Below are 25535 nucleotides of genomic sequence, written 5' to 3'. Positions count from 1 at the left end.
GTCTGGGCGTCCTGACTGTGTCCCCGGCCTGCGGCGATGACCCGTGCTCGCCACAGGCTTCACAGGGGCGTGAGCACACGGGGGGTGGACGCCCGGGGGGGTGACTCAAGGGGGGACGCCTCGGGAGGGCGGGGAGCGAGCCTCCTCCGGACGCGACATCCAAGGCGGAATGAGCTCTTTCCTCTAGGTCAGCGCCATCGGAATCGGTGGCTTTACTGTGCCAAGACGTTGCTTTCCCGCCTCGGGTGACACGCGTGGCCTCCGTCAAGCTCCAGGCCCCATTCGATGGACACGGCCTTGGGGACGGCGCTCCGGGCCCCCTCGCCCGCCGCTGGCCCCCGCGCGTCGGGACACGCGGCGAGTCCTTCCCCTCGGGCCGCGGGGCCGGGGCAGCGCGCGCGACGCGCTGTGGGGCCCGGTCCGCGCGCGAGTCCGCGTCCCCGCTCGCGCGTCCACCGCAGCCGCAGCCGCTCAGTGGCGTCGTCCCGCCAGCCGGGGGCAGCGCTGCCCGGGACGCACGGCGCCCAGGCTCGCGCTCGCCCGCTTCCCGCGACATTTCGGGGCGTCCTCGGAGCGGCCCGGGCCCCGCACAAGCGCGCCTCCCGGGCGGGGGTGCGGTCGCCTTCCCACCGGCGCCCGGAGGACTCGGAAGCCCCCAGGGTCGGGGCCGGCGCGGGGGTGGCCGCCTCGCCGTCAGGCGCTCGCGCACGCCGCTCTCCCCTCGCGGTGTCTGTCGCCTCCTTTGGGGCCACCAGAGCTCAGCCCCGGCCGAGGTTCCGAGCCCACAGCGCCGCGCAGCCCTCGGGACGGGCCCGGGAGCCTCACCGCGCCCCCGGCCGCTACCGGAAATGACGGCACCGGTCGTCGGGCGCCCCGCCCCTTCCGGCCCGCGCCCCGCCCCGGCCCGCCCCGCCCTCCGCCCGCCCCTCCCCCTCCCGGCGGTCGCCCGCTCTCTGTCAGCCTCCGTCCCTGTCCCTCTCCCCCTCTCTCCTTCCTCTCGCTTCCTCGTTCGCACCTGAGCCCACGCACCTGCGGGCCGGCTCCGCTCCCTCCTCCCTCCTCCCCTCCCATCCTCCCCGCCCCGGCCGGAAGGCTGCGGCCTCGGCCGCGGGAGCCTCGCGGCTGCGTCACCGCCGCCCCCCCAGACAAGATGGACACCGCGGAGGAAGGTAAGTCGGTAGCGCCCGCGCCCTTGCACCGGCGCCGGGGTTCGGGCCCGGCCGGCGCGCGGTCCGAGCGCGCGCGGCGTGCGGCGGGGCTGCTCCCGCGGGCGGGGCGCGCGGTGCCGGTGGCGGGGCCGGAGCCGAGCCGTTGGCCCGCGGGGCGGCGGGCGCGAGGGGCGGGGGCCGGGCAGGCGGAAGGTGACCCCGGGGCCCCGCCGTCCCCGCCCGCGCGCGGGGGCCTGCCGGCCGGGACGTGGGCGCCGCGGGGACTCGGCCGCCGCCCCCGCCCCCGCCCCCCGCCGGCCCGGGGACGCGGCCCGCGTCGCGCGCGGGGTGTGGCGGCGTTTCCGCCGCCCCCCCGCGCCGCGTGGCCTGCCTCCCGTCGTTTGCCCGTGGCGTGCGGCCTCCCCCGCGCCACGGAGCTTGTTTGTGGACCGTGCAGCTCGGCGCGGAAGCCCCGCCCGGTGACGGCCGCGCCGAGGTCCGCGTTCGCCGGACGCGGGGGCCGCGGCGCCGCTGCCAGGGGGGCTCGGCGGGCTTCCCTCGTGCCGGTGCGGCGCGTGGCGTGTGGGTTTGGACGCGCCGTTGTGGGACACGCGTGCCCGCGGAAGCCGAGGGCAGGAGGGGCACGGCCGTGGGCACCGAGCGCGCTCGCCTCCCCGAGGCTGGCGGTGCTCGGCCCTTCGCGGGCAGCGTCGTCTCCGCGCCGCCTGTCGAGCACGCGAGCGCGTCTGTGGAGGAAATGACTCGGTCGCGCTGTGTCTGGGCGGCGTCGGCCGCGGGGGGACGGGCGCGGCCTCTGCGGGCGTTCGCGGGGACCCTCGGCCGCCTGCAGCCTGAGCGGGGCCGCCTCGGCGGTGTCGGTGACAGCCACGGAGCAGCGCCACGGAGCAGCGCCACGGCGCGCGTAGCGGGGGCAAAGCCTGGTGGTGTCTCGTGGGATGAGTTGGTGCCACGTGACCGATCGTGTGTTAAAGCCTTTGACAATCGGTGAGGGCCTCGACTGGAACGACACGTGCGTGTGCCCCTTGGCGGGTACGAAGCTGCAGAGCACACTCAAGTGCACCCACGGTTCACCTTCCTGAGAGTCCTGTGAAGGAGCGAGGCGCTGTCGCTTGCAGACGTGGAAGTGCAGGCTCAGGTGCATGACCGGCTTGCCCGCCCCACGCGCGACACGGTGAGGGGCAGCTTTGAATCCAGCCGTGCTGGCTGCAGCGAGTTTTCCTCTCGTTATGCCTCACTTGTCTTGACGGAACATTGGTTTGCATTTGTTTCATGAAACTACTAGTCATGAAGTGAAAATGAATCTTAATACTCCTCATGCCTACTTTTGCGAAATTCCAAATTAGAAGTCTTCTGAAATTTTCAAAATTAATTTAAATTTAACTTGAAAAAACACTGGAAGGAAAGGGAGGGTTACAGAGAATTTCATGTTAAAAGCGATAAAGTCAAGATGCCAGAAAGCTTAGAAACAACTTCTGTTTGCTACATTAGTTACTACAGATTTCTTCCTAAGTTAAAAAAAACGCAATTGGGTTTTTATCTGACTACCAAAGAAAACATTTTTGTAGCAGACTTGGAAAACAAAGTTAAACATAAAGAAAATTAAATTGGAAAAAATTTTAATCCTATCACACCTTATTGAAAAACACTGACGATATTGTTTGATTTTCTCTTTAATATATTAATCTGAGCAAACAGACTAAGAACGGTGCTGAAATACCAACCATGCAGAGGGTAACTCTTACCTCTTTTAAAAATAGCATGTTGCTTTCCTCTAGTGGTACCATAGATGATGTTGTAATGCTCAGATTGTTTTGTATTTGTGGTAAACAATGCTGAATCTTGTTAGAAAGTTGGTTATTTGCCACATGGATTTTGGCCATTCATATTAAGTGTTTGCTAGATTTTAAAGATCTCTTAAGTGTTCAGTGTATTAAATTTTATTTTTGTAAAATCAACAAGTTTATAATCTATTTTCATAATACCAGAGGGGATAAATTATTCTTATTGTTAGTATGTAATTTGTATGAGTGCAGATGTGTTACGTAAACTGTTACCCATCATCAGACCTTTAAACTTCAGAGCTGGAGGAGAGCATCGATACAGTAACAGCTTTCTCATTTTATGTATTAAGAGTGATCCTACAAGGCACGGACATTTTTCAGTTTCAGGAAAAAAACAACAACACCTATCCTTTGTTCAACATCTATTGAACGTCTGTTGAATCCTTTGTTCAACGTCTATTGGAATAGACGTTGCAAGCAAGTATTGATGTGTGAAACTCTCAAAAGATATTAAACATTTTGCCATAGTAGAGTGTTCTCATTTCAGCCCAGTGATACGTAGAGTTGATTTTTATTTTCGTTTTGCCAAATTACTCCTTACACTAGCAGAGCATAATACAAAATCTTATCAGCAGTTTTTTTATGGAGTGCCAAAGCAATTGTTCCTTATGCTTTATGAAACTTGTTCATTGACAAAGTATGAAGCTGAAGTGTATTGCAGTTGATCATGTTTTATTTACTATGGCAAAATTTGAGGTGACTTAGATTTGGAAGAAATGAGCTAGAAGGATGGGATGTTGTCAGAATCAGACACAAAATACACAATTTTCCCCTTAAGCCCCCCCCCAAAAAAGTAAGAAATTATAAGGCACAACTAGAAGGTTATAAGTGCTGTGGAGAATAGTAGATGGTGAGGGAATACAGAGGATATGAAGACCAGGTTACAGTTTTAAATACGGCAGTAAAGGAAGGCCTCATTGAGAAGGAGCAAAGGAGGAGAGGGAGTCAAACATGCAAATAAATGCTCTGTGGGCAGAGCATTCTAGGTAGAGGGAAGAGTCAATGTGATGGGAGTATGCCAGGAATGTTCACGAAATAACCAGGTCACCGATGTCACTGCAGTGGAGTGAATGAGTTGGTAGAAGAGTAGGTAAGGTGAGGTCAGAGAGATCATTGACCCAGTGGAGAGTGGAGAGGGGGTGCAAATGTGTAGGACTTACATTGACTTTTACTTTCGTGAGGTAGGGAGCCATGGGAGGATTGTGAACATAAATTGTCTTGCCACTCTGTCACTGGCTACTTTCCTGAACCTCTTTCCTGCTCAACTCTTAAACCCAGATTTCTGGGAGCTAGAATCTGTTTGGCCCATCTGTGGTCAGGTGCCTGCCTATGATGCAGGTAGTTGGGTGGTGGTGAGAAAGACAATGTAAGAATAAAAATCATGTCCAAAGATACAAACTTCCAGTTATAAAATACATCCTAGGGATATAGTGTACAGTATAGTGACTGTAGTTAATATTATATCATATATTTGAAAATTGCTAAGAGTAGGTCTCAAAGGTTGTCATAACAAGAAATATAATTTGTAACTGTGGTGATGAATTTGACTAGACTTATTATTGCACACCATATACATGTATTGAATCTTTATGCTGTACACTTGAAACTAATACAACGTTATGTGAATTGTGTTTCAATAAAAAAACACTAAAGAACAAGAATAAAATCATGGCCGGCTATGCCCATTCTTGATCTGGGCAGACATCCCAAAAGTTGTCTGCTACATTGTTGAAGAATACCTTCTAGGCTGGAATGCTGTGAGTGATTAATGCTGGGCTACCCCTGTATCCTCTTCCAGACCAGGCTAATTTTAGTGGGTTTTACTTTTCTCCTGTAAGGACATGAAGATCATTTATTTTTAGTATAATACAGGTAGAATGGAAAGAGTTCTTAAGGGAACAGGAAGTAAGACCCTAAGGAAAAACTGTTATTAATTCAGATTACATTTTAGAATGCTATTGCAGTGAGGTAGGCAAGGTACTACAGGCACACCTTGGGGGTGTTGCGGGATCGGTTCCAGACCACGGCAATAACCCGAGTCTTGCAGTAAAGCGAGTTGTAATCTTTTTGCTGGTGGGGGGTCTTGCCTTCAGTTTGTAAAAAACACATCTGTGAAGTGCAGTAAAGCGAAGTGCAATAAAACGAGGTATGCCTGTATAGAAGTTTAAATTAGGATAGTGGGAATGGGGAGAATGAGAAAGAAGAAACAGATCAGGGCGGAATTAATAGAATACTGATTGATGAGGTGATGTAAAGGGAGGAACATTTTAAAATGGTTGATTTCTAGTGTAGTTTCATCAACTGAATGGGAAGAGAGACGTTCAGTTTTGGACATTGTATAGTTTGCAAGGGTTGCCATAACAAAGTACCACAGACTGGGTGGCTTAAGCAGCAGAAAGTTATTTTATCATAGTTCTGAAGGCTGAGATCAAGTTGTCAGCAGGATTGGTTTCTTCTGAGGCTTTTCTCCTTGGCTTGCAGATTTTTGTTTTATCCTTGGGTCTTCACCTGGTTTGCCCTGTGTGCCTGTGTACGTCCTAATCTCTCTTTGTACAGGCACCAGTCATATTGGATTAGGGCCCACCCTAATTACGTCATTTTAACTTAATTACCTCTTTAAAGACCTTGTCTTCAAATGCAGTCATTCTGAGGTACTAGGGGTTAGGACTTCAACAGACGAATTTTGCTGGAGGTTGGGTGAACAACACAGTTCACTCCATAACACTCATGAAGACATTAAAGCATTTTTGTCCATTTATTTCTTCTTTCTTCATTTCATTATAATATCCTTCTTACTTTCCTGTCTCTCTTCTTCCCTATTCCCACCTGACTGTATTCTTTAATGATAAGTTAATAAAATAAAATTTATACACAGTAAAATTTACCCTTTTTAATGTGCAGTTATATTTATAGCACTTTTGGGATGCAAGATTTAGAGATTGCTTGTCTTTTTTTTTCCTTCTCTTCTCCATTTACCAAATATTGTACCTGCTGTGGACTGAGGTCTCCTGCCAACAGTGTGTGAATTTCACCCCCCCTTCTCAGACATTGCAAAGTTCCTTAGAGTCACTTTTATTGAATGGAAGAGTTTGAAGACCGTTGGTCGTAGGATTCCTTTACATTCTTAAAAATTGAGGATCCAAAGGACGTGTGTGTGTGTGTGTGTGTGTGTGTATAGTTTTAGAAATGAAAAACAACTTTAAATGTAATACATGTGTTAAAAATAACTGATAAATGTGTCTTTTTGAGACACAAAACTAATGAGAAGAATAGTACTGTTTAAATTTTGCAAATCTTTTTCATGTCTGGATTATTAGAAGACTGTTGGATTCTCATCTCTGCTTCTGCAGTTACTCTGTTGTCATATGTTTTAGTTAAAGTATATGAAGATTTGTCCTCAGACAGTTTGAAAAGGGAGACATATTTTCAGATAATTTTGGATAGTCTTTTATGTTATGCCCAAACTCGACAAGTAATAGTTTCTTAAGCAGCATTATATCTGAAAACACATCAATCAACTTTTTAAATATAAATTGACTTAAATTAAAATCCACTGGTTCTCAGAAAGAGAACCATACATATATATAGGTGTGATCAAAAAATTTGGTGAATGTTTTAATTTTTAAAAAATTACAGTAAAAGACACATTGCCATTAATCCCCCTCACTCCGAACACATTTATCCCATCATTCTTGCCACTTTCTGAAGCAGTTATGGAAGTCCTCTTTTGTGATCGTCTTTAGTTGCTCTGTCCTGGCTGCCTCGATGTCCTGAATTGATTCAAAACGTTTTCTTTCCGTGGTCATTTTGACTTTGGGGAAGAGCCAGAAGTCACATGGTACCAGATAAGGTGATTGAGGACACACTGTAATGTTTTTATTTGTCAGAGATAGCGGTACCAGAAGCAATGTGTGACATGAAACATTATGATGGAAACTGTCCATTTCTCAGGCCATTTTCTACGCACATTGTTTCTTAAATGCTTATAAAGACACGAAAGAGGACTTCCAGAAGTGTTTCAGAAAGTGGCAAGAACAATGGGATAAGAGTGTTCGAAGCGAGGGGGAGTATTTTGAGGGAGATGAATGAATGGCAATGTGTCTTTTACTGTAACAAATTTTTTTTAGTTTAAACATTCACCATGTTTGTTGATCACACCTCGAATAGACAATTGATTTTTGACTAAGGCACAAAAGCAATTAAATGGAGAAAGTACAGTTTTTCATCAAATTGGTGCTGGAATAATTGAATATCCATAGGCAAAAGTGAACTTTGACAATACCTTGCACCATATACCAAAATTAACTCAAAGGGATACTAGATCTAAATGAAAAACCTAAAACTGAAACTTCTAGAAGAAATATAGGAGAACATTTTTGTGATCTTGGGTTAGGCCAAGATTTATTAGATACAACAAACACTAAAAGCATGATCCACAAAAGAAGAAATTGATAAATTGTATGGCATAAAAATTCATAATGTCTGCTCTTTAAAAGACACTGTTAAGATAATTGAAGACAGGACACAGAAACTGTTTGCAAAATACGTATCTGATGAAGAACATATTTAGAGTATATAAAACCTCTCAAAACTTAATAAGAAAATGAGTAACCCAGTTTAAGAAATGGTCCAAAGATTTGGACATACACTTCACCAAAGAATATATGTGCATGGCTAATAAGCACATGAAAAAATGCTAAATAAGCATCATTAGTCATTAGGTACATGCAATCAAACCCACAGTGAGATAAGGCACACCATTAGGATGTAGTTTTTTTTTTTAATTTATTGGGATGACAATTGTTAATGAAATTACAAGTTTTGTGTGTGTTTTTTTTAATTATAGTTAGCAATGGTTAACTATAATTCTAGATTTTTTTTTTTTTAATGGAGGTCACAGTTCACAGTGGTCCATGCGGGAATGGAACCGGCAATCTTGGTGTTACCAGCCCCATGCTGGAACCAACTAACCAGCCATCCAGGATGTAGCTTTTTGAGTCTGGCTTCTTAACAGGATGCTTTTGGGATTTACTCACATTGTTGCATGTATCAGTAGTTCCTTCCTTTTTAATTGCTTTTTAGTGTTTTCTTGTAGGGTCATTACCACAGTTTGTTTATCCATTCCCTGGTTGTAGAATGCTTGGGTTGATTGTTTCCAGTTTGGGGGAATTATGAATGAAACCATTATACATATTCACATAGATTTTTGTGTGAACGTAAGTTTTCATTTTACTAGGTTAAATACCTAGGAATAGAATTGCTGGATCAAATGCTAAGAGTTTTGTTTTTTTTTTTGTCATTTAATAGGTATGTAATGGTACTTAACAGTGATTTAAATTTTTTTATTGTGGTAAAATATGCGTAACAGAATTTACCATTCTAACCATTTTAAGTGTAAAATTCAGTGGCATTAAATATAGTTTAAATATAGTTACATTGTTGTACAACTAGCACCATCTTACTGTGATTTTAATTTGCACTTCCATAATGACTTCAGCATTTTTTCATTTGTATACCTTCTTTGGTAAAGTATCTGTTCAGATCTCCCCCCCTTCTTTAAGACACAAATTAGTAAGCTGGACAAAGGACTTGAACAGGTAATCGACAAAGAAAATTTAGTAAAATGTGGAACTGTCTAGCTTCATTAGTGATAAAATTATTTTTTAATTAAGTACTGTATTGCCTAATTATTTTTATCCTTATATTTCAATAATGTAATGTATTTTGCAAGAGGGAATAGTCTACTGTTCCAATGGGAGAATATAATAAAGTTGGAGGAGTAGGTAGTAAAATTATATAGAATACTGACGTTAAATTGTGGGGAAAAAACATTCAAGAAAACTTTATCACACAACCAAGGTGGTTGGGGAGGAAGTAAATAAAGTCAAAATCATTATTCTTTTGGAACTGGGGGTTAGGTTTGAATCCTCATTCCCTCATTAACGTCGTTGATTATTTAGTTAGGTCTCAGTAACTGAAATAGTGTTTAGCTAATCTAAGACTACTCTCTACTTGGCCTTGGTTGGCAGAGATGGTGTTGGGGCCGCATTTATTTCCTGTAGTGTTTGCCTGGGGTATACCAGCAGTTTTTGTCTAATAGTTTTCTGTTTTGGCAGGTTGTCCCTTTTCTGGTTCTTTGGCTAGAGAGAGCAGGCTTTTGGGGGGAAATTTTCTGTCCTCATTGGTGTTTGTAGGTTGCCAGCTTCTCCACCTTCGCCACCAGTCCAGGCTACAGGAAGCAAAACGCAAACCCAGAGACCTGCCATGTGGGCAGTTCTTGGGCCCCCAGCTACATTGTTGGTCTGCTTTCTTGTTGTCTTTTAGAGTCTCTTAGGTTTGTTTTATATATAATGTCTTGGGGTTTTAGCTGTATATGGCAGGAGGAATAGGGAGAAGTGCATCTTATTTCATCCTGGTTTGGAACCTTACGTCCTCTTCATCTCTTCTTGTAGTCTTTACTGCCTCCCTTCCTTAGATGTAACCACTATCTAGTGATATATGTTAGTTTTCCCTGTGTTTGAGCTTTTTACATGTGGGATTGTATTGTAGGGTTCTTTGTGTCTGAGTTCTTTATCACTCAATATCTCTGTGTGATAAATCCAAATTGTGGTTTATTGTTTTAATTGGTTTATTCTCATTGTCATACAGTATTGTGTGAATATACAAAGATTTATTTATCCATTCGTACTGTTGATAAGCAATTTGGGTATTCCATTTTGGAGGTGTTATGACTAGTGCTGCTATGAACGTTTTGTACATATCTTTGAAGGTAAGTATATAGGAAACTATTGATTTTGAAAGTTAAGATACTAGCAAAATACCACACAATTATATACTATAGATACAACACGTACAAAATAAGGAAGAGACTTCTCTTCCCCAACCCTGATCCATCAAAGGTAGCAGTAGTTTCTGATGTATAGCAACAGTTCCTTATGTATTCTTCCAGGATAAATCTTTAGCTCTGTAAATTTATGCCTTGTTTCAGATTGTTTTCTGCTGAAATGTGGATTGTTAGGGAAGCTTCCATTCCTTCCAGATTACACACAGATTAGCTGAAGAAATTTAGCTGAGGATATAGAGCAAGAGTAGGCGCAGCCTCTCTTTGGCAGCTTTTCCTGGCCTCCAGTTCCCTAATAAGGTGCGGATATGCCTCTGACCCAGGCTGAGCAGGGCTCAGAGCTTGCTGAACAGCCAAGTGTTTGCTTTACAAGTGTTTTATAGCTAGGGCTTATCACCATTCTAGGTGATTTATACCAACAATCTTTGCCTTTCCATTTAGGGGAATATTTATACATAATGTGCTCTTGTGCAAAACCCATTTAGTTACATCTTCATCATGTGGCAAAAAACAGTTGATACTACAAAATAGATTTGTGATACTACTTTTTAGAACAAATTCCATATTAGACTTTTAGATTAAATTGTTTTCAATTGGAATTGAGTTGTTGGTTGCACAGACATGGGCTTTTAGGACTGTTGAAACATATTATTTAAATCTGATTCTGCTTTCTTACCCTGATGAAGATACAGCCAGTTTAACTTTTATCACATTTTTAAAAACATGACCAATGAAATAAGAAAATTGCTAACATGAGTTTTCAAATTTGTGTGTGTATTATATAAATCACATGCTAAGCCCTCTTGCTAAAGAACTTCATTGATAAAATCAGACTTGGTAGTTTCAGTAAAATAAAAGTTCAGCTGTGATATTTGCAAATTAGACATTTAACCTTTGCTTATTTTTTTTAAAGTTTTAGTATATAAAATTTCCAACACTCACAACATAGACTAATTTAATAAACCTCCATGTAACCAAAATCCAGATTCAAAAGATACAAGCTGATAATTCTTTCATTTTAAACGTTTTCCTCCCCCCTTTCACACTTGGATTATTTTAAAGCACATCCCAGATAAGAGCTTTTCATCCATAAATACTGTATATTCTAATAAATAACTTCTTAAAAAACACATGGCCACATTTCCACTCTCATACTACTTACTGCCTTTATCCTCCAAGTACTAAAATGACTACTGATGTATTGCTACTAGTACAATGATTACTGCGGTTTTCAATTTTTTTTTTGCAGTTCCTCTGTCTTAAGATATGGCCTACTGGGGATGTACGATCAATCATAAAGTCTCTAAAATAATTCTTTTCTGTGGTTTAGGTTGATACACGTAGGTTCATGTGTTTGATTTATTTTTGATTTAGGGGTTGCTTATTTTTCATTTTGATACAATTTTGTTTTATAATTACGTAAAAGATTTCTGTGCTTTAAAACATGGTAATTCAGGTGTCTAATGTTCCCTTCTCTTTCCTTTTATAGAATCAATGAAGCTCCTGATAAAATAATGAAAATATTGTATATATGTGTATTTTGAGAGAACCATTGTTTTTCTCTGATTTTCCCCCAGTGGTTCCATGAGCAAATACACACACACACACACACACACAGGAGCCACTACTATCGAGCAGTGGTTCTCTTACATTTTTGGTTTCAGGATCCCTTTACGCTCTTAAAACCATGAAAACTGAGATCTTTTATTTATGAATTCTTTTTAAAATTGAAAATATTCACTTAAGATACCCATTACGTCTTAACATAATTTATTTTCATGAAAATAACTATATACTCTAAAACCAGAATGTTGGTGAGAAGAGTGAATTTGTTTTATACTTACAAATCTCTTAAGTGTCTGGTTTAATTGGGAGGCCCCTGGGTTTTTTTCATCTCTGGCTGCATTTAATCAGTTGTCTCATGTAGCATGTGGAAAACTCCACCATACACTGGCAAGCCAATGAGAGTAAAAGACAATGTCTTAGTGTTACAATGAAAATAGTTTTCATCTTGCAGAGGCGGGGTGAGTCCCAGTTCTCTAAGCTGGGTTCTGTGTTAAGCAGAGCCTTGGGGCTTTAAATTTGTTGTGTTTGCTTAGGTTTGTGTTTGTTGGTTTGTCATTCAGAAGGACGGGGGATCTTCTGAAAATCTGTGTCCCGTCTTATTCAAGTGTGTTTCTCAGCCTTGCTAAGTGGAGATCCTGTTCTCCAGTGTATGTCCCCCTCCCCCCAAGCTGGCCGCTGCATGGTTGTTGCCACAGTTCATTCGTGCCTCTTGGGGCTGGTCCATATCGCAGGACGAGGCCACCAGGATATGGTTCCCACCCATGTGGATGTCGCCCTGATGTAGTCCTGCATCCTGGTGGCAGTAGTGTGCCCACGAGGGCGTCCCTCCCTTACCCCAGCCCATTGCTGCGTGTGTGGTGCCCACCGGGTACGGTGTTGGAGGGCTACTCGGTGACTGATTCGCCTGAGCGCGCTGCCCCCAGCGCCTCCCTCTGCACTATGTCCTGCCCACAGGACACCCCTTGCTACTGCTGCTGCACCCCATTCCTGCATCCGCAGCTTCCTGAGAGCTGGCTGGGGAGACCACCTCCCTCACTCTTTCTGACCGGCTCACCCATATCTGCACCCAGCGGACTGCCTGGTTCATGCTGCGGTAGCATGTGCCTGTGGCTCAGGTTAACCCGGGGGTCCAAACACTTGAGGCTGGTCGGACGATGTTGTGAATGGCTTGGAGCTCTTGTTCCACTCCTACCGGGATAACTGAGAATTCTAGAATTAATCCGTGCCCACGGGCACCAGCGGCTCGGATGATTCTAGATAACCTAGCTGGATTGCACATCCCATGGCCCTATCCCCCACTTTCGGGGGAGGGCTGGTGCCTTAACGGTGATGATGACGGCAACTGGGGATCTGGGTTCGGTTGCACAGAGGGAGCCTCATCGACTTGCCCAACCGCGGAAGGCTGCAGACACGTGTTCTCCCTCCTCGCGACCCAGGAGAGAATGGGACAAACAATACTAGACTCTCTCAAGATCCTGTCATTGGAATGAGCCCACTTTTAAGGAGGATCTGTTGCTCTGCAAGTCTGGTGCTGGCAGCTGCGGTAATCCCGTCTTCAGCGCCAGGTGTTGAATTCGGTGCAGTTGATTGAAGTGCTTGGATTTCTGGTGCGAGGCCACTGCAGGGCAGCCTCCTCCACGCCCGGCCTCTGTGCGTTCCTGACTCTCAGCCGAGTTTCTCTGGGCTGAAGTGTACACTTGGAGAAAGTTAACAGTGCTCAAAGTGGGTGCGAGCTGCCCACTGGGAACCGTGGAATGGGAGCGTGATTCTATTGTTTGTGCCCGAACTTTGCGACGTGGGTTGGCTGGGGCGTTAGTGTTGCACTGGATCTCAGAGTCTCAGACCCATGCAAGACCCACCAGGCCGAAAGCTTTTTGCCAGAAATGCTTTTGTTAAGGATGAAGGCGAAAGTGGGAGGTTTGAAGAGGTGCAGATCTCCTGTAGTTCTCTGACTACAAATGATGCAAACCTCCAGCGTTGTTCCCATGACTCGCCAGCGGCTTCTGGGAAACCAGACCTTCGGGTGGTGGTAGCTGGAGGGTCTGGTTCTAAAGCTGAAACTGAAAGGCACTGCAAATGGAGTCTGTGCTTAATTTAAATCATTCCAAACAACCCGACCCACTTGGGCACGGAGGAGATTGGCACATCCATAGCTCTCCTGTAGGCAGTAGTTGGCGTGTCGTTTGTGGAGACTTTGTCTGGGTTACCCATAAGCAGGGGGCAGAGTAGCGTGCTGTAAGCATTTAGGCCATCCTTAGCACTCAGTATCCTTCAGCTTGGACCAGTGGTGTTCAGCTGCCCGAGACTGAGCCGTCCTAAATGTGTGATGCACTTAAATGTCCGGGACCATGTGCCCCACCACTCTGCGCGTGCACACCTTAGTCCAACGGCTGCCAGGGACCCGTAGTGGTGGGCTTGGATTGCAGTTATTTCACATGAAGGAGGAATTCCCTGTAGGAGTAGATCAAAACGTTGCGTTTAAGTCCCTGCCCCTTGTACGCACTGCCTGTCGCCCCTCACATTGCCCACTTGGGGTTGGCACTTGGTCTAAATAAAAGTTGCAACCACATTTGAAGGTGGTTCTGCAAGAGGAACATTAAGGAACGAGTGAGCAGGATGGATCTGTTGCGGCTCCTCCTTCACCCTTGTGGGGCCACTCCAGGCCAGGAAATGTACACATGTGCCCCAGAGCTGGGTGGGATGGTGAGGGGTTAGCTGCTGCCCACTGGCCACGGATCTGATAGCCCTGGGTTCTGGTAGCTTGTGTTTAACGTGACCCCTGGCTCATCTTGTCCCTGGCCTGGCACCTTTGTGGTCTGCCGCCCGCCCCATTGCATGTGTCTGTCTCTCTGTCTCTCTCTCTCTCCCTCCCTCTCTCCCTCTCTCCCTCTGTCTCCCTCCCTCTTGTGGAGTAAAGTAAAGCTGAAGGATATCCCTTCCTGCCCACTGTTGTTACTGTTAAGTCCTTAGGTGTGTTTTTGTAAAATGTAAACTGTTAGGACTGGACTTAGTTAGGACTTAAACTTTAAACTGTTAGGACACTAGTGGTGACCCGATTTAGCACGTTTCTACTTAGCATTTGTTAGTTATGGAACAGTGCAATTTTAAAAACCTGTTATTTTAAACTCTAATGTACTTACAGAGCTCTTGTAAAAAGGAACAATTGACCTCATTATATATTAGAAGTTTCTTTAGTTATGATATATAGTATTTGATTATTATCCTAATCACGTTTTAGTTCTGTGCTGTTCATTAATGTTTTACCAAGGGATAGTCTTGCTTTAACATGCAATATTTTAGTTTTTGATGGTCTGTTTTTTTTAAAGATATAAGCAACATAATTCAGTTTTTCTTTTTAATTAACAGACATATGTCGGGTGTGTCGGTCAGAAGGGACACCTGAGAGACCTCTTTATCACCCTTGTGTATGTACAGGCAGTATTAAGTTCATCCATCAAGAATGGTGAGTCACCCTTTTAGAAAATGTTCTGTCGGGGCTTCAGCTTTGTCGGCTATGTAGGGGGGTGTTTTACTGAACTTCCTCTGTAATTATTTTTTTTATTTTTGTCAAAATTTGGAAATTACCCATATTCCTTATTACCATGCTTTGTTATTGGGTATATTGTCTTCAGGTGCATATGAGTGCCATTTGTTTATTTCTACCATGAAGAGCTTGTTTTGTTCACTGGGAGTGTTAATTGAGGTTTCTAGTTGCGCTTGGCATAATAATAGCTTGCATTCTGAAATGCTTTGTGCCATGTACTGAGTGTTCAGTGCTTTCACACATTTTAATCCTTACAAAAAACATGAGGTGGAGTAATTGTTGTTGTTATTCAGATGAGAAAACTGAATAATTCAGATGAGGAATAGAAAGGTTAAGTAACTTGTCCTAAGTCACACAGCCAGCAAGTTAGAGACAGAACCAGGATTCAGACCTCGCCCCCTGGGTGGCAGTATGATCAGACCAGTGTTAGAGCTGATGTTGATGTCTGAAGATTCTTCCTATTCACTTAGCTTTGAGGAGATTACAATTTAGATTAATTAAACCTTTTTAATAGTAGGAATACATACAGAGGGTGGCAAAAAAATGTATACACCTTTTAAGAAAGGAAAAAACAAAATTGTAATACTCAATATATGCCGATAACAAAAGATGAATACAAGTCACATGTGACTTCTGCAATGACAAGAGGTGCTCAGAGTGGTTCCCATCAGCGTCCAGACACTTCTGATGATGGCGAACTACGGCTTGAGCAGCGATGACCAAAGTATCCACTTGTATCACTGCGTATGCTGTTTCAATTTCTTCCAGAAGTACCACCAGTGTATCCGGTTTTCTACCATACACCACATCCTTTAAGGTCCCCACAAGTGGAAGTCCAGGGGTGTTAGCTTGGAGGTTCTGTTGCACACTCAGGCCTCTGTTGTCGTACTTCTACACGTTCTCGAATTTCAGATACCACTACAAAATGGACTTGCGCTCCTCTGACGACAACCGTGCTTTCGTCATTTTCGTTGACTGTCCTGCCTGTCGCATGGTGACGCTGGCATTCATTTGATTAACGCTATCTTTTGAGCAACTGACATACTACACATTGCTACTGTAATTCAATTCAACTTTGAAAAGTAATACATAGATACCATCTCTTAAAATATGTATACGTTTTTGGCACCCTCCCCCCCCCCGTTTTTTAATCTTTACTGTAAGTTATTGTTTTGTGCTCCTAGAAGGCATCTGTTATAAAAAGTTTAGAATAGTCTAAATTTGAAATTGTCAATTGTAAAAGCTCTATGACTTGTAAACTGTTAATGGAACAGAACATTAGTCTTCAGTCAGACCTTAAAGTTGCTTTGTTATAAATACTGTACTTATGAATGTATTTGTAATTGCAGCTTAGTTCAGTGGCTGAAACATAGTCGAAAAGAATACTGTGAATTATGCAAGCACAGATTTGCTTTCACACCAAGTAAGTTTTTCAGTTTTCACTGTATTTTTGGGCTATAACTTGGCCACATGAAGTTGTTCCACAAGTGTAAAATAACTATTTTCAACATAGTTTGTCTTTGATAGTAATGGGAAGTATTGCTATAACATTTTAGAGTATATCTTTCAAAAATACATGTCAGCTTTTAACACACATACATATGAGAGAGATTGATTCAATTTGTGGGATTATTTTTTTATTATGGACAAGTACAAATATATGCAAAAATATAATGAGCTGACATGCACACATCAATCAGTTTGACCCATTTTCAACTCATGGCCTTTACATGGCATTAATTATGCTCTTGTTATCCACCTCTCCATCCTTTTTCAAGCAAATCCCTTTATTTATAATTTCATCTGTACATATTTTAGTATCTCTAAAAAATAATGGTTCTTTTAAAAAAATATATAGTACCATTACTCACCCAGAAAAATTAATAATGATGCCTTGATTTCATCAAATATATCACTGTTCAAATTTGGGATATCTTTTGAGTTAAAATTGTGTAGGTCTGAATAATAATAAAGACAAATTTTAACTCAGATTTTTATTTTATTTTATTTTTAAATTTATTGGGGGTGATATTGGTTGATAAAATTATGTAGGTTTCAATTGTACATTTCTGTAATACATCACATGTATGTTGCATTGTGTGCTCACCACCCAGAGTCGCATCTCCTCCTGTCACCACACACTTGATCCCATTCACCCTCCTAGCACCTGCCCACCAAGCCCCTTGTCCTCTGGGAACCACTATATTATTTATATTATTATCTCTGTCTATTGTTAACTCACTTGTTTAAATGAGACTTTTTAAGCTCAAAATTTTGTAAGCCTATGGTAAATATTTTTGCAGGTCTTTAAAATTTCAGTTATATTTTATTCTTGTACCTATTGATTGATATTTAATGTTGTTCATTGTAAATAAACCATTAGAGGATTCTTCTGACAAATTATCAAAAATTTGAAGCACAATTTTTATTCTGGGATCCTAGTACATTGCTCTTTTCCCCCAAATATTTTTTTTTGTGTTTTACTATTTTTTGTTTTTAAGTATCTTGAGCTGCTGAGTATAAATACTGTAATTAGTATTAGTTTTACTTTGTTTTTATGTGATGAGTGTAAGTGATGAAAGTCATTACAGTTTCACTTTTGGAGCTTTATATTCATCACCATCAAAATGTCAGTTCTGTTATTTCATAGTCTTTTAATTTTTTTGTAGAGGATTAAAACTACAGCTTAGTTTTATAGCAAACTGTAAGACTAATTGAATATCTTTATGAAGTTTGATTCATTAGAAATATTCGAGTGAGCCTTTTGACTTGGAGGCCAATAAAAGCTTGTATTTATACATTTTAGTTTTCATTTGTCAGTTCATATGTTGTTTTTTTATGTTTCTCAAAACCTATTTACTGGTTTAATGACTTGTTCTTATGTATCAAGTATCTTCTTAAAGTAAGTGATCTCTGTGGGTATGTTGTAAAATGTTGCTATTTGTTAGTTGTTTATTCCTTAATGTTTGTAGCTAGAAATCATTGTGCTGATAGTGCTCTCCTAAACTTTAGGCATTGATTTTAAAACTTTATACATCGTAATTCCTTGTTTTGGCCTCACTGGAGAAAGACGTTTATTCCTCGTTCTTTGGGAGATAACCTGTGGTAGAGCAGTGGTTTTCATTGGAACCATTTAAAAAAGGAAATCTTTCTAAAACATGGCAAACCCTCTTTCTCTGAATGTATTGAACCACATCTTGCAGAGAGTTGGAAAGACCTGAATTTACCATTTGGTGTGTTAATTATTACGTTAAAATTAGGGGATGGTGGCTAAGAAATGCCAGTGGGCTGTTTGCTCCCACATACAATGGCTCCACTAGAGACTGTTGTGCTTTTTGAGTGCTGTGTCTAAGGCTTGTATTTGAAGGAAGGTTTGTTCTTAATGATTTGTCATTAGCTTCACCTTTTATTCCTTTTGCTGTATCTGATCTTTTATAATTTGGGAAACCAGATGATGACATTGTTTGAATGCTAAAATATGTGTAAATTGGTTTTGCATGAAGTTCATGGCTATGAGTGAGGGAGGTGGATTTCCCTTGAATCTTTTTCTTGCTCAGAGACCTTTTGTATTGGCTTCTACATTTCACATGATTTGCTCTATAAATGACTTCTCGGTAAATGTGGTGTTATTATAAATATTTGGTTAACTTTTTAAATAAAATATATTTAAGTGTAATACAAATATTGAAAGTTAAGATAGCTCTACATGCCTGTTTTATATTTATGAATTGGGCTATTTTTAAATCTTCATGAAATTATATGCACTTTTTTCCTTTAATAGTTTATTCTCCAGATATGCCTTCACGGCTTCCAATCCAAGATATATTTGCTGGGCTGGTTACAAGTATTGGCACTGCAATACGATATTGGTTTCATTATACACTTGTGGCCTTCGCATGGTTGGGAGTTGTTCCTCTTACAGCATGTGAGTATTATTTCTTCTCCGGTTAGAGTTATTTAAACATTGTGTAACTATTTAATATTATACAGTAATATTGCATTATATTTCTGTTCGAATGATATTTAATTCTTTGATATTATAAAGTCGTATGTTAGGAAAACCTCACTTACAAAACATTATTCATCTGAATTAAGAAGTATTTTTCAACAGGTCAGTTTCTTGAATGGATGTAGGAAAGAAAAATACAGCGTACAGGGCCAGCCCGGTGGCTCAGGTGGTTGGAGCGCTGTGCTCCTAGTGCCAGAATCACCAGTTCGATTCCCACCTGGGTCAGTGAGCTGCTCTCTCTACCGCTAAGATTATGAACAACGGCTCTCCGTGGAGCTAGGCTGCCGTGAGCAGCTGGAGGTTGTGAGCTGCCGCGGGCTGCTGTGCTGCCGTGGGCTACTGTGTGCTGCCAGGAGCAGCCGGTGACCAGTTAGAGTGGCTGGCAGCTGGCGACAGCTGCCGTGAGCCGCTGTGGGCAGCTGACTGACTACCAGCGACCCACTGCATCAGCCGGGGGGAGCACAGGGCTCATAATACCAGCATGGACCAGGGAGCTGTGTCCTACACTACTAGACTGAGAAACAACTGGCTTAAAACGGAGTGGCAAGGCGGGGGAGTGGAGGAAGGGGGGAAAATACAGTATACAGAGGTTAATAATGAAAATTCATGAAAGAAATGAAAAAGCAAAATCAAACCATAATTGAAAGGAACTTGAACTTTATTGTTTGGAGTGTGCTAGAGCTTTCAAAGATTGCAAAAGATGAATTCTTTTGAGATTCCCCGCCTCCCCCCTTTTAGAAGTCACTCACATGTATAATGGACCTGAATAATTGGGAGGCTTATCTTTCAAATACTTGTGCTCTGGGGGAAGTTGGTGCACTAACCCTTGGTTGATACCTTTTGGGTTCTTTGTTGTTCTTAAAGGCATGGAGGGGAATATATGGTGTCAGAGTATATAGATAGGATTCTTTGGAGTTAAAAGCAAACAAGATTTTTGAATATATGTAAATATAAGTAATGCCCTCATGTTTCCTTAAAATAAAATAAACTTGATCATTTATGGAAATGAAACTCTTGGGCGATACACCAAATAGCACAATATAGGTACTTAGAAGAGTGAGTTAGTGAGCTAGAAGATTGAGCAAGTTCTCTAGAATGTAGCTCAGAGACAAGAAGTTGCAAATATGAGGGAAACGTGGAGAGATGGAAGCTGCACGGAGGTCTGGTAACTAGTTCCAGAAGGTAAAAGAGATAATGGAGATGAGGATATAATAGGAGTTATTAGATTGAAAGAGAGAGAGAGCTGATCATGATAAAGGAAAGACTCAAGAGACCTAGGGACATTCTAAAGTTTTCCAGTGCTTAGTAGGGTGGTGTATAGGTGTTATGCTTCCAGATTATCCCACAAAGTAATGAAAATCAGACTAGTGTCAGACTTAAAATCAGATTTGTTTTTTTTTTCTTTGCTGAAACTAGAAAACAGCAGAAACTTCAAATTGAATATTAAAAGACAGAAACCTCAGAATTTGACAAAATTTTGAACCTGAAATCTTTCACACATCAATTATTCTCAGAGGGAAGGACAAAATACAGACATTTCAGTAGATGCAGGGGCTTAGAAAGTTTACCACTTCAAACTATGAAATAAAGTGTTTTACTAAATGAGCAAGGAATCAGAGAGAGAGAAAGATGTGAGCTACAAAGAAAAAGAACAAATACTTACAGCTAAGTCTCAATTGTTAATCTACAGTAATCAGTAATTTTTAGGTAATAACAACCTAGACAGTCTTAACATGGGAGAAATTGTAAGAGGAGGATAGAAATGAGAGCTTTTTAAGCAGAGGCCACTGCTGCTCAGTGGAGGAAAGATGGGCTTTTCAATAAATGGTCCACTGTCAACTGGATGTCCATATGGGGAAATATAAACCGTATCGTTATCTCATACCTCACACAAAAATTTATTCAAGATGGATCAGAAGCGTGATCTATAAATGTTAAAACTAAAAAGTTCTAAAAGAAAATATAGAATTACCATAAAAGAAAATACTAAGTTGGACTTAATTAAAATTAAAAACTTTTATTCATGCTCAATACCTTTAAGAGAGAAAGGCATACCACGTTGTGAAAGAAGATATTTGCCATACACATATCGAACAAAAGACTTGTATCTCGAGTATATAAAGAACTCTTATAAAGCAGAAAAAGGCAAACAAGATAAAAAGTGGACAGAAAGTTCTGTCCAGTTAAAAAGTGGACAGAAGATTTGAACAGGTGTTTCTGGAAAAAAGATTAAATGGCCAATAAGGACATGAAAAGATGCTCAGTACTACAGGTCATGAGGGAACTAAATGCACAAGAAGATACGCTGTATATGCAGCAGAATGGCTCAAATTAAGACAAGACAGTGCCACATGTCTCCTAAGGTTGGAGTTCTGGACACACATCCATGATGGTGGGAATAACCCTTTGGAAAACTGTTTGGGTAGTACCTGCCAATGATAAACTAAATACTACAAATACCTTATGCTGCAGCTGTTCCATTCCTAGGAATATAGCTAACAGAAGCCAGAGCCTGGTGTCCACTAAAAGACGTGTGTATAAGAATCATCACAGCAGCTCTGCTAATAGTGTTAAAAACTGGAACCGCCTAAGTGCCTACCAACAGCAGTAGAGTGGATACATGTGGTTTGTCCATACAGTGGATACTACATAGCAGTGGGAAAAGCTGACTATTGTGACATGGGATAACATGGATGATTTTCACTTTTTTGAGAAAAAGAAGCCAGGTACAAGAGTATGGATTGTATTATTGCAATTATGTGATATTTAAAAATAGGCCACATTGGTCTATGGTAATTGAGATCAGAATAATGGTTACCTTTTGCCAGAGATATTGACTGGGAAAGGGCTTAAGGGAACCTTCTGGGGAGCGAGAAACGGTGATTTGGTGGCAGTTATCTGAATATATACATATATAAAAATTTACGCATACACTGAAAATTCATGTAAATTTTACCTTAACAAAAAGTAACACAACAAAACTTAAAGGTAACTGCTGGAAGAATAGAAATAAGACAATTGGTTTTATCCTGGGTAGTAAGAGTAGGACACAAATAAAATTTGGAAAGTCCAACAAAAGACAGGAAAGATAGGAAGAGGAGGGCAGGCGGAGGGAAGTAAAAGAGAGGAAAGGATAAGATTATAACATCTGTGATCATAAGGGATTAGATTTCTCTATTGCAAGATAAAGCCTCACAGTTGTGAATCTTTAAAAGTGTTCCACTACGAGAGACAAGTACAAAGCAGCCCAGATTCATGCTACAGGGATTTGTTCGCAAACGCTAGCAAAACACGGACGGTCTTACTAAGAGACATTCAAGATGAAAAGCTTTAAGTGGGGGAAAAGCATTATATTTCATGTTAATAAAAGGTACAGTCTACTGAGAAAATAATACTTAAGAACTTTTATGTATCAAAAAATAGGACTTAGAAATATGGAGAGCATTCACGGTCGTAGTGGAAGACTAACACACCTCTCCGAAATCAGTTGATCAAATTATCAAAAACTAAGTAAGGACTCAGAGCATTTAAGTAACATAGTTAACAAGCTTGATTTCTGTTCTGACTTGTTCATACACATACAAATACAAACAAAACACACATACACACACACACACACTAAAAATCTACATTATGTTGCACAGTACATATTCTGTAACTTTTTAAGTTAACAATGTACCATGTCTGTGTTTTCATGTAAGTACGTGGTGAGTTCCCTTATTTTTTAAGGGATGTATAGTGCTCTGTAGTAAGGAGGCCAATAATTTATGAGCTCATTTTTCTATCTACAAACGTGGTTTGTTGTCAGTTTTACTTTGTTACAAGCATACTTGGCTTTGAATATTTTGTGTACATAGGTAAGTAATTTGTATTACATAGAATCTTTTCCTACCATCCCATTTTGAGTTGGCATTTGAAAACAGCCGCTGAAGTCACCGAAAAGTTCTGATATAAGGCTACTGGGAATACTTAAACTAATATATACAAGCTCTGGTTTGAAAGAAGATTTCAGCTGTTTTCTCTTGGCCCTCATTTCCAAATCTCTTTCTGCCTTGTCTAAGGGTAAGGGGACGGTGGCTGTGTGTTCACCCACACTTCATTTTTCCTTTCCTGGCCAGATTTAAGATTTTCTCTTTCTGAGGATCCTTGAATTTGTTTTTTTAAACAATGGTTGTTAATTTACTATTCATGGCATTGGAACATATACTCTCTTGGTAAGTCCTCTTTGTTGCAAAAATGTGTACCCCCTAAACTGAAAACCTTTATTTCCATGAGCAGACGCAATGGATTTTAGAATTCTAGCTTAAAAAAATTCTCCATGTTACAACTTTGGAGATATCTTTACTTTAGATTTCTTTTCCTTTTCAGACATCTAACCTCTTTCAATAAAAACAAGCAAGTGAATCTAGAGAGAATCTAAACTTTAAACATTACTGTGTAAAGTTGACTGTTCACTGTCACTGTATTCGTGACCATTTTGTTTTAAATGTAGTGTTTTGAGACACAGCATTGTAAAGACTGAAGGTTTATTTCCCTGGCATTCACGGTGTTCCACTCCCCTCTGTTAATTGAGCGACTGTATGAGTTCATGCTGAGAGTCGTGACCGTGAGCTGTCTTGTCCTTTCTTGGCAGGCCGCATCTACAAGTGCTTGTTTACTGGCTCCGTGAGCTCACTACTGACACTGCCACTCGACATGCTGTCCACGTGAGTATGGAACCTTGGGATGTAGGCGGGCTCGTTTTTCCTCCACATGTTTGTTTTGTTGTATTTTGAAAAGTCCTATTCTAAGGACAAATAATATTTTGTATGTCTTATTTTCAATTATAGCAGAAGTAGCAGACATACATGTACATGATGTTTGTTGTAAAACATACCTGTCTTAAAGAACTGTTTTGTAATGGTGGGACAGCTTCTCGTTCTACTGTATCTTAATTTGACATTAAGCATTGTAATTGCATTTTCTTGGGAAAGACATACATGTGTTTTATTTACCACTGATGTCAGAATTAGAAATGCTATAAACAAGTAACTATATCAAGATTATTAGAGTATCAAGCCTGCAAAAGATGGCACCTGTATTTGCTAAACCTTCTTCTGTGCCCAGCGGCCCTGAGGTTTCTGGGCCCTGTGTCAGTCAAGGAAAGTGGAGCAGAAGCGCTCAGGCTGTACCACCGTCAGAGTAAGCCAGCTGGCCCAGAAGCGAGCCGGAGAGCACACTACCTTCCTGATAGACTAGGACTTGAGGCGGGCATTTGACGTCTCGGTGTCTGCACCAGTATTTTTAATCATGGTTGAAAATACTTAGAAGCATTAGCTGTATCTGTGACTTGGTTTTTCTACTTGCTGGTTATATCTTTTTTTTTGATAGAACAGGTGAGTTATTTATGTCTGTTGCTTTGGCATCGTAGGGCATAGATAAAATAAAAGGTTTTGAATTTGAACCTTATTTATATTAGAATTGTTTTTTCTTTTCATTATTGATGAACAGCTTTGATTAAGTAATGTTTAGAAGTAGGCAAGGGCCTTGAAATTAGGGCCCTGATGGCTGTGGCTATGACAAAAAGGAGAAGCAGTAATTTGACACACTTGAGTTTGGAAATGGTGTAAGAAGATACTCCTTTGTATGAAAATATAGACCTTCTGAGAAGTGATGGAGTAGAAAGAAATAGGACAGTATTCCTACTTCTGGACATCAGATGTTGGTCTCAGCCATCCAGAATACAGTCTTAATATAGAAGCAAGAAAATCAGAACTCAATGGCTCAGCCGTCACTCATTGAGTCTCTGTACATGGCAGTTCCCCTCTGGCTTTTATTTAGGTATTGTGTGTAAAATAAAGATGCGTATTAGAAGTAGTGAGGGTGGTCAGAAAAAACCAAGGGTGACTGCTAAGAGTGATGAACGTTATTATAACATCTGTAAAAAAGTAAAAGATTGTCAAACAGGACAATCCTGTTTCATTTTGTTCAGGGCTAAAATTCCAAATGTCATTGTAGTTTTTGAGAGCACAGAGTAGCAGCAAGTCAGTATCTCAGTTGTCTAGAAAAAGTGACTTGATTTCCGACCTGTGCAGTTTAATAAAGCAGAGAAATACTCCTTTTTTAATAGTTTCTGTTGTTAATGGCTAAATATGATAATATTTACCAAAGCTTACATTGGTAGGCTTTGGCTACATGGAAACAGGTGTTCATGGAAGCCATGTAAGCGAAAATGCTGGACAGACAAGGTAGTACTCCACTTGCCTACCACCTTTACTTCTTGTTGGTGGAACCATTGAACACAGTTGTTTGGCAGATGTGACCACTTAGACAGTCACTGAAGCAGCTGGCTTGTAACAGAAGGAACCCTGGCATTGGAATAAAGAAGTTCCTGCATCTGCCAGTTTTTGAGTGAACTTGCGCAAATTATTGACCTTTTCGAACCCGTTTCCTCATCCATAAAATGAGAAAGATTATGCTGCAGGGATTTGAGTGGGCCGTTCAAAGATTAAATTCACAAATCTATGTAAAAACTCCATGTGAATTTTGAGCGCTTTGTTAGTGGATGATAAGATTATCACCGAAG

At 41.8% G+C, this 25535-nt stretch overlaps 1 protein-coding gene across 1 annotated transcript in view; it reads left to right on the top strand.

Annotated features, from left to right (window-relative positions):
- Positions 1-242: 242 nt before the first annotated feature.
- The window catches only part of MARCHF6 (membrane associated ring-CH-type finger 6), a 61604-nt gene continuing 36311 nt past the window's right edge, over positions 243-25535 (top strand). Inside the window, exons 1-5 of the mRNA XM_081054204.1 lie at positions 243-1169; positions 14784-14880; positions 16311-16384; positions 18743-18886; positions 23604-23676. Coding sequence (XP_080910330.1) covers positions 1151-1169; positions 14784-14880; positions 16311-16384; positions 18743-18886; positions 23604-23676 — 407 coding nt within the window. The 5' untranslated portion in view covers positions 243-1150. The remainder of the gene's footprint in view (positions 1170-14783; positions 14881-16310; positions 16385-18742; positions 18887-23603; positions 23677-25535) is intronic.

Source organism: Rhinolophus hipposideros, assembly GCF_964194185.1.
Source record: "Rhinolophus hipposideros genome assembly, chromosome: 7".
Lineage (NCBI taxonomy): Eukaryota > Metazoa > Chordata > Mammalia > Chiroptera > Rhinolophidae > Rhinolophus > Rhinolophus hipposideros.
The sequence above is the reverse complement of the archived record's forward strand: the minus strand, read 5'-3'. Positions and strand labels throughout refer to the sequence as shown.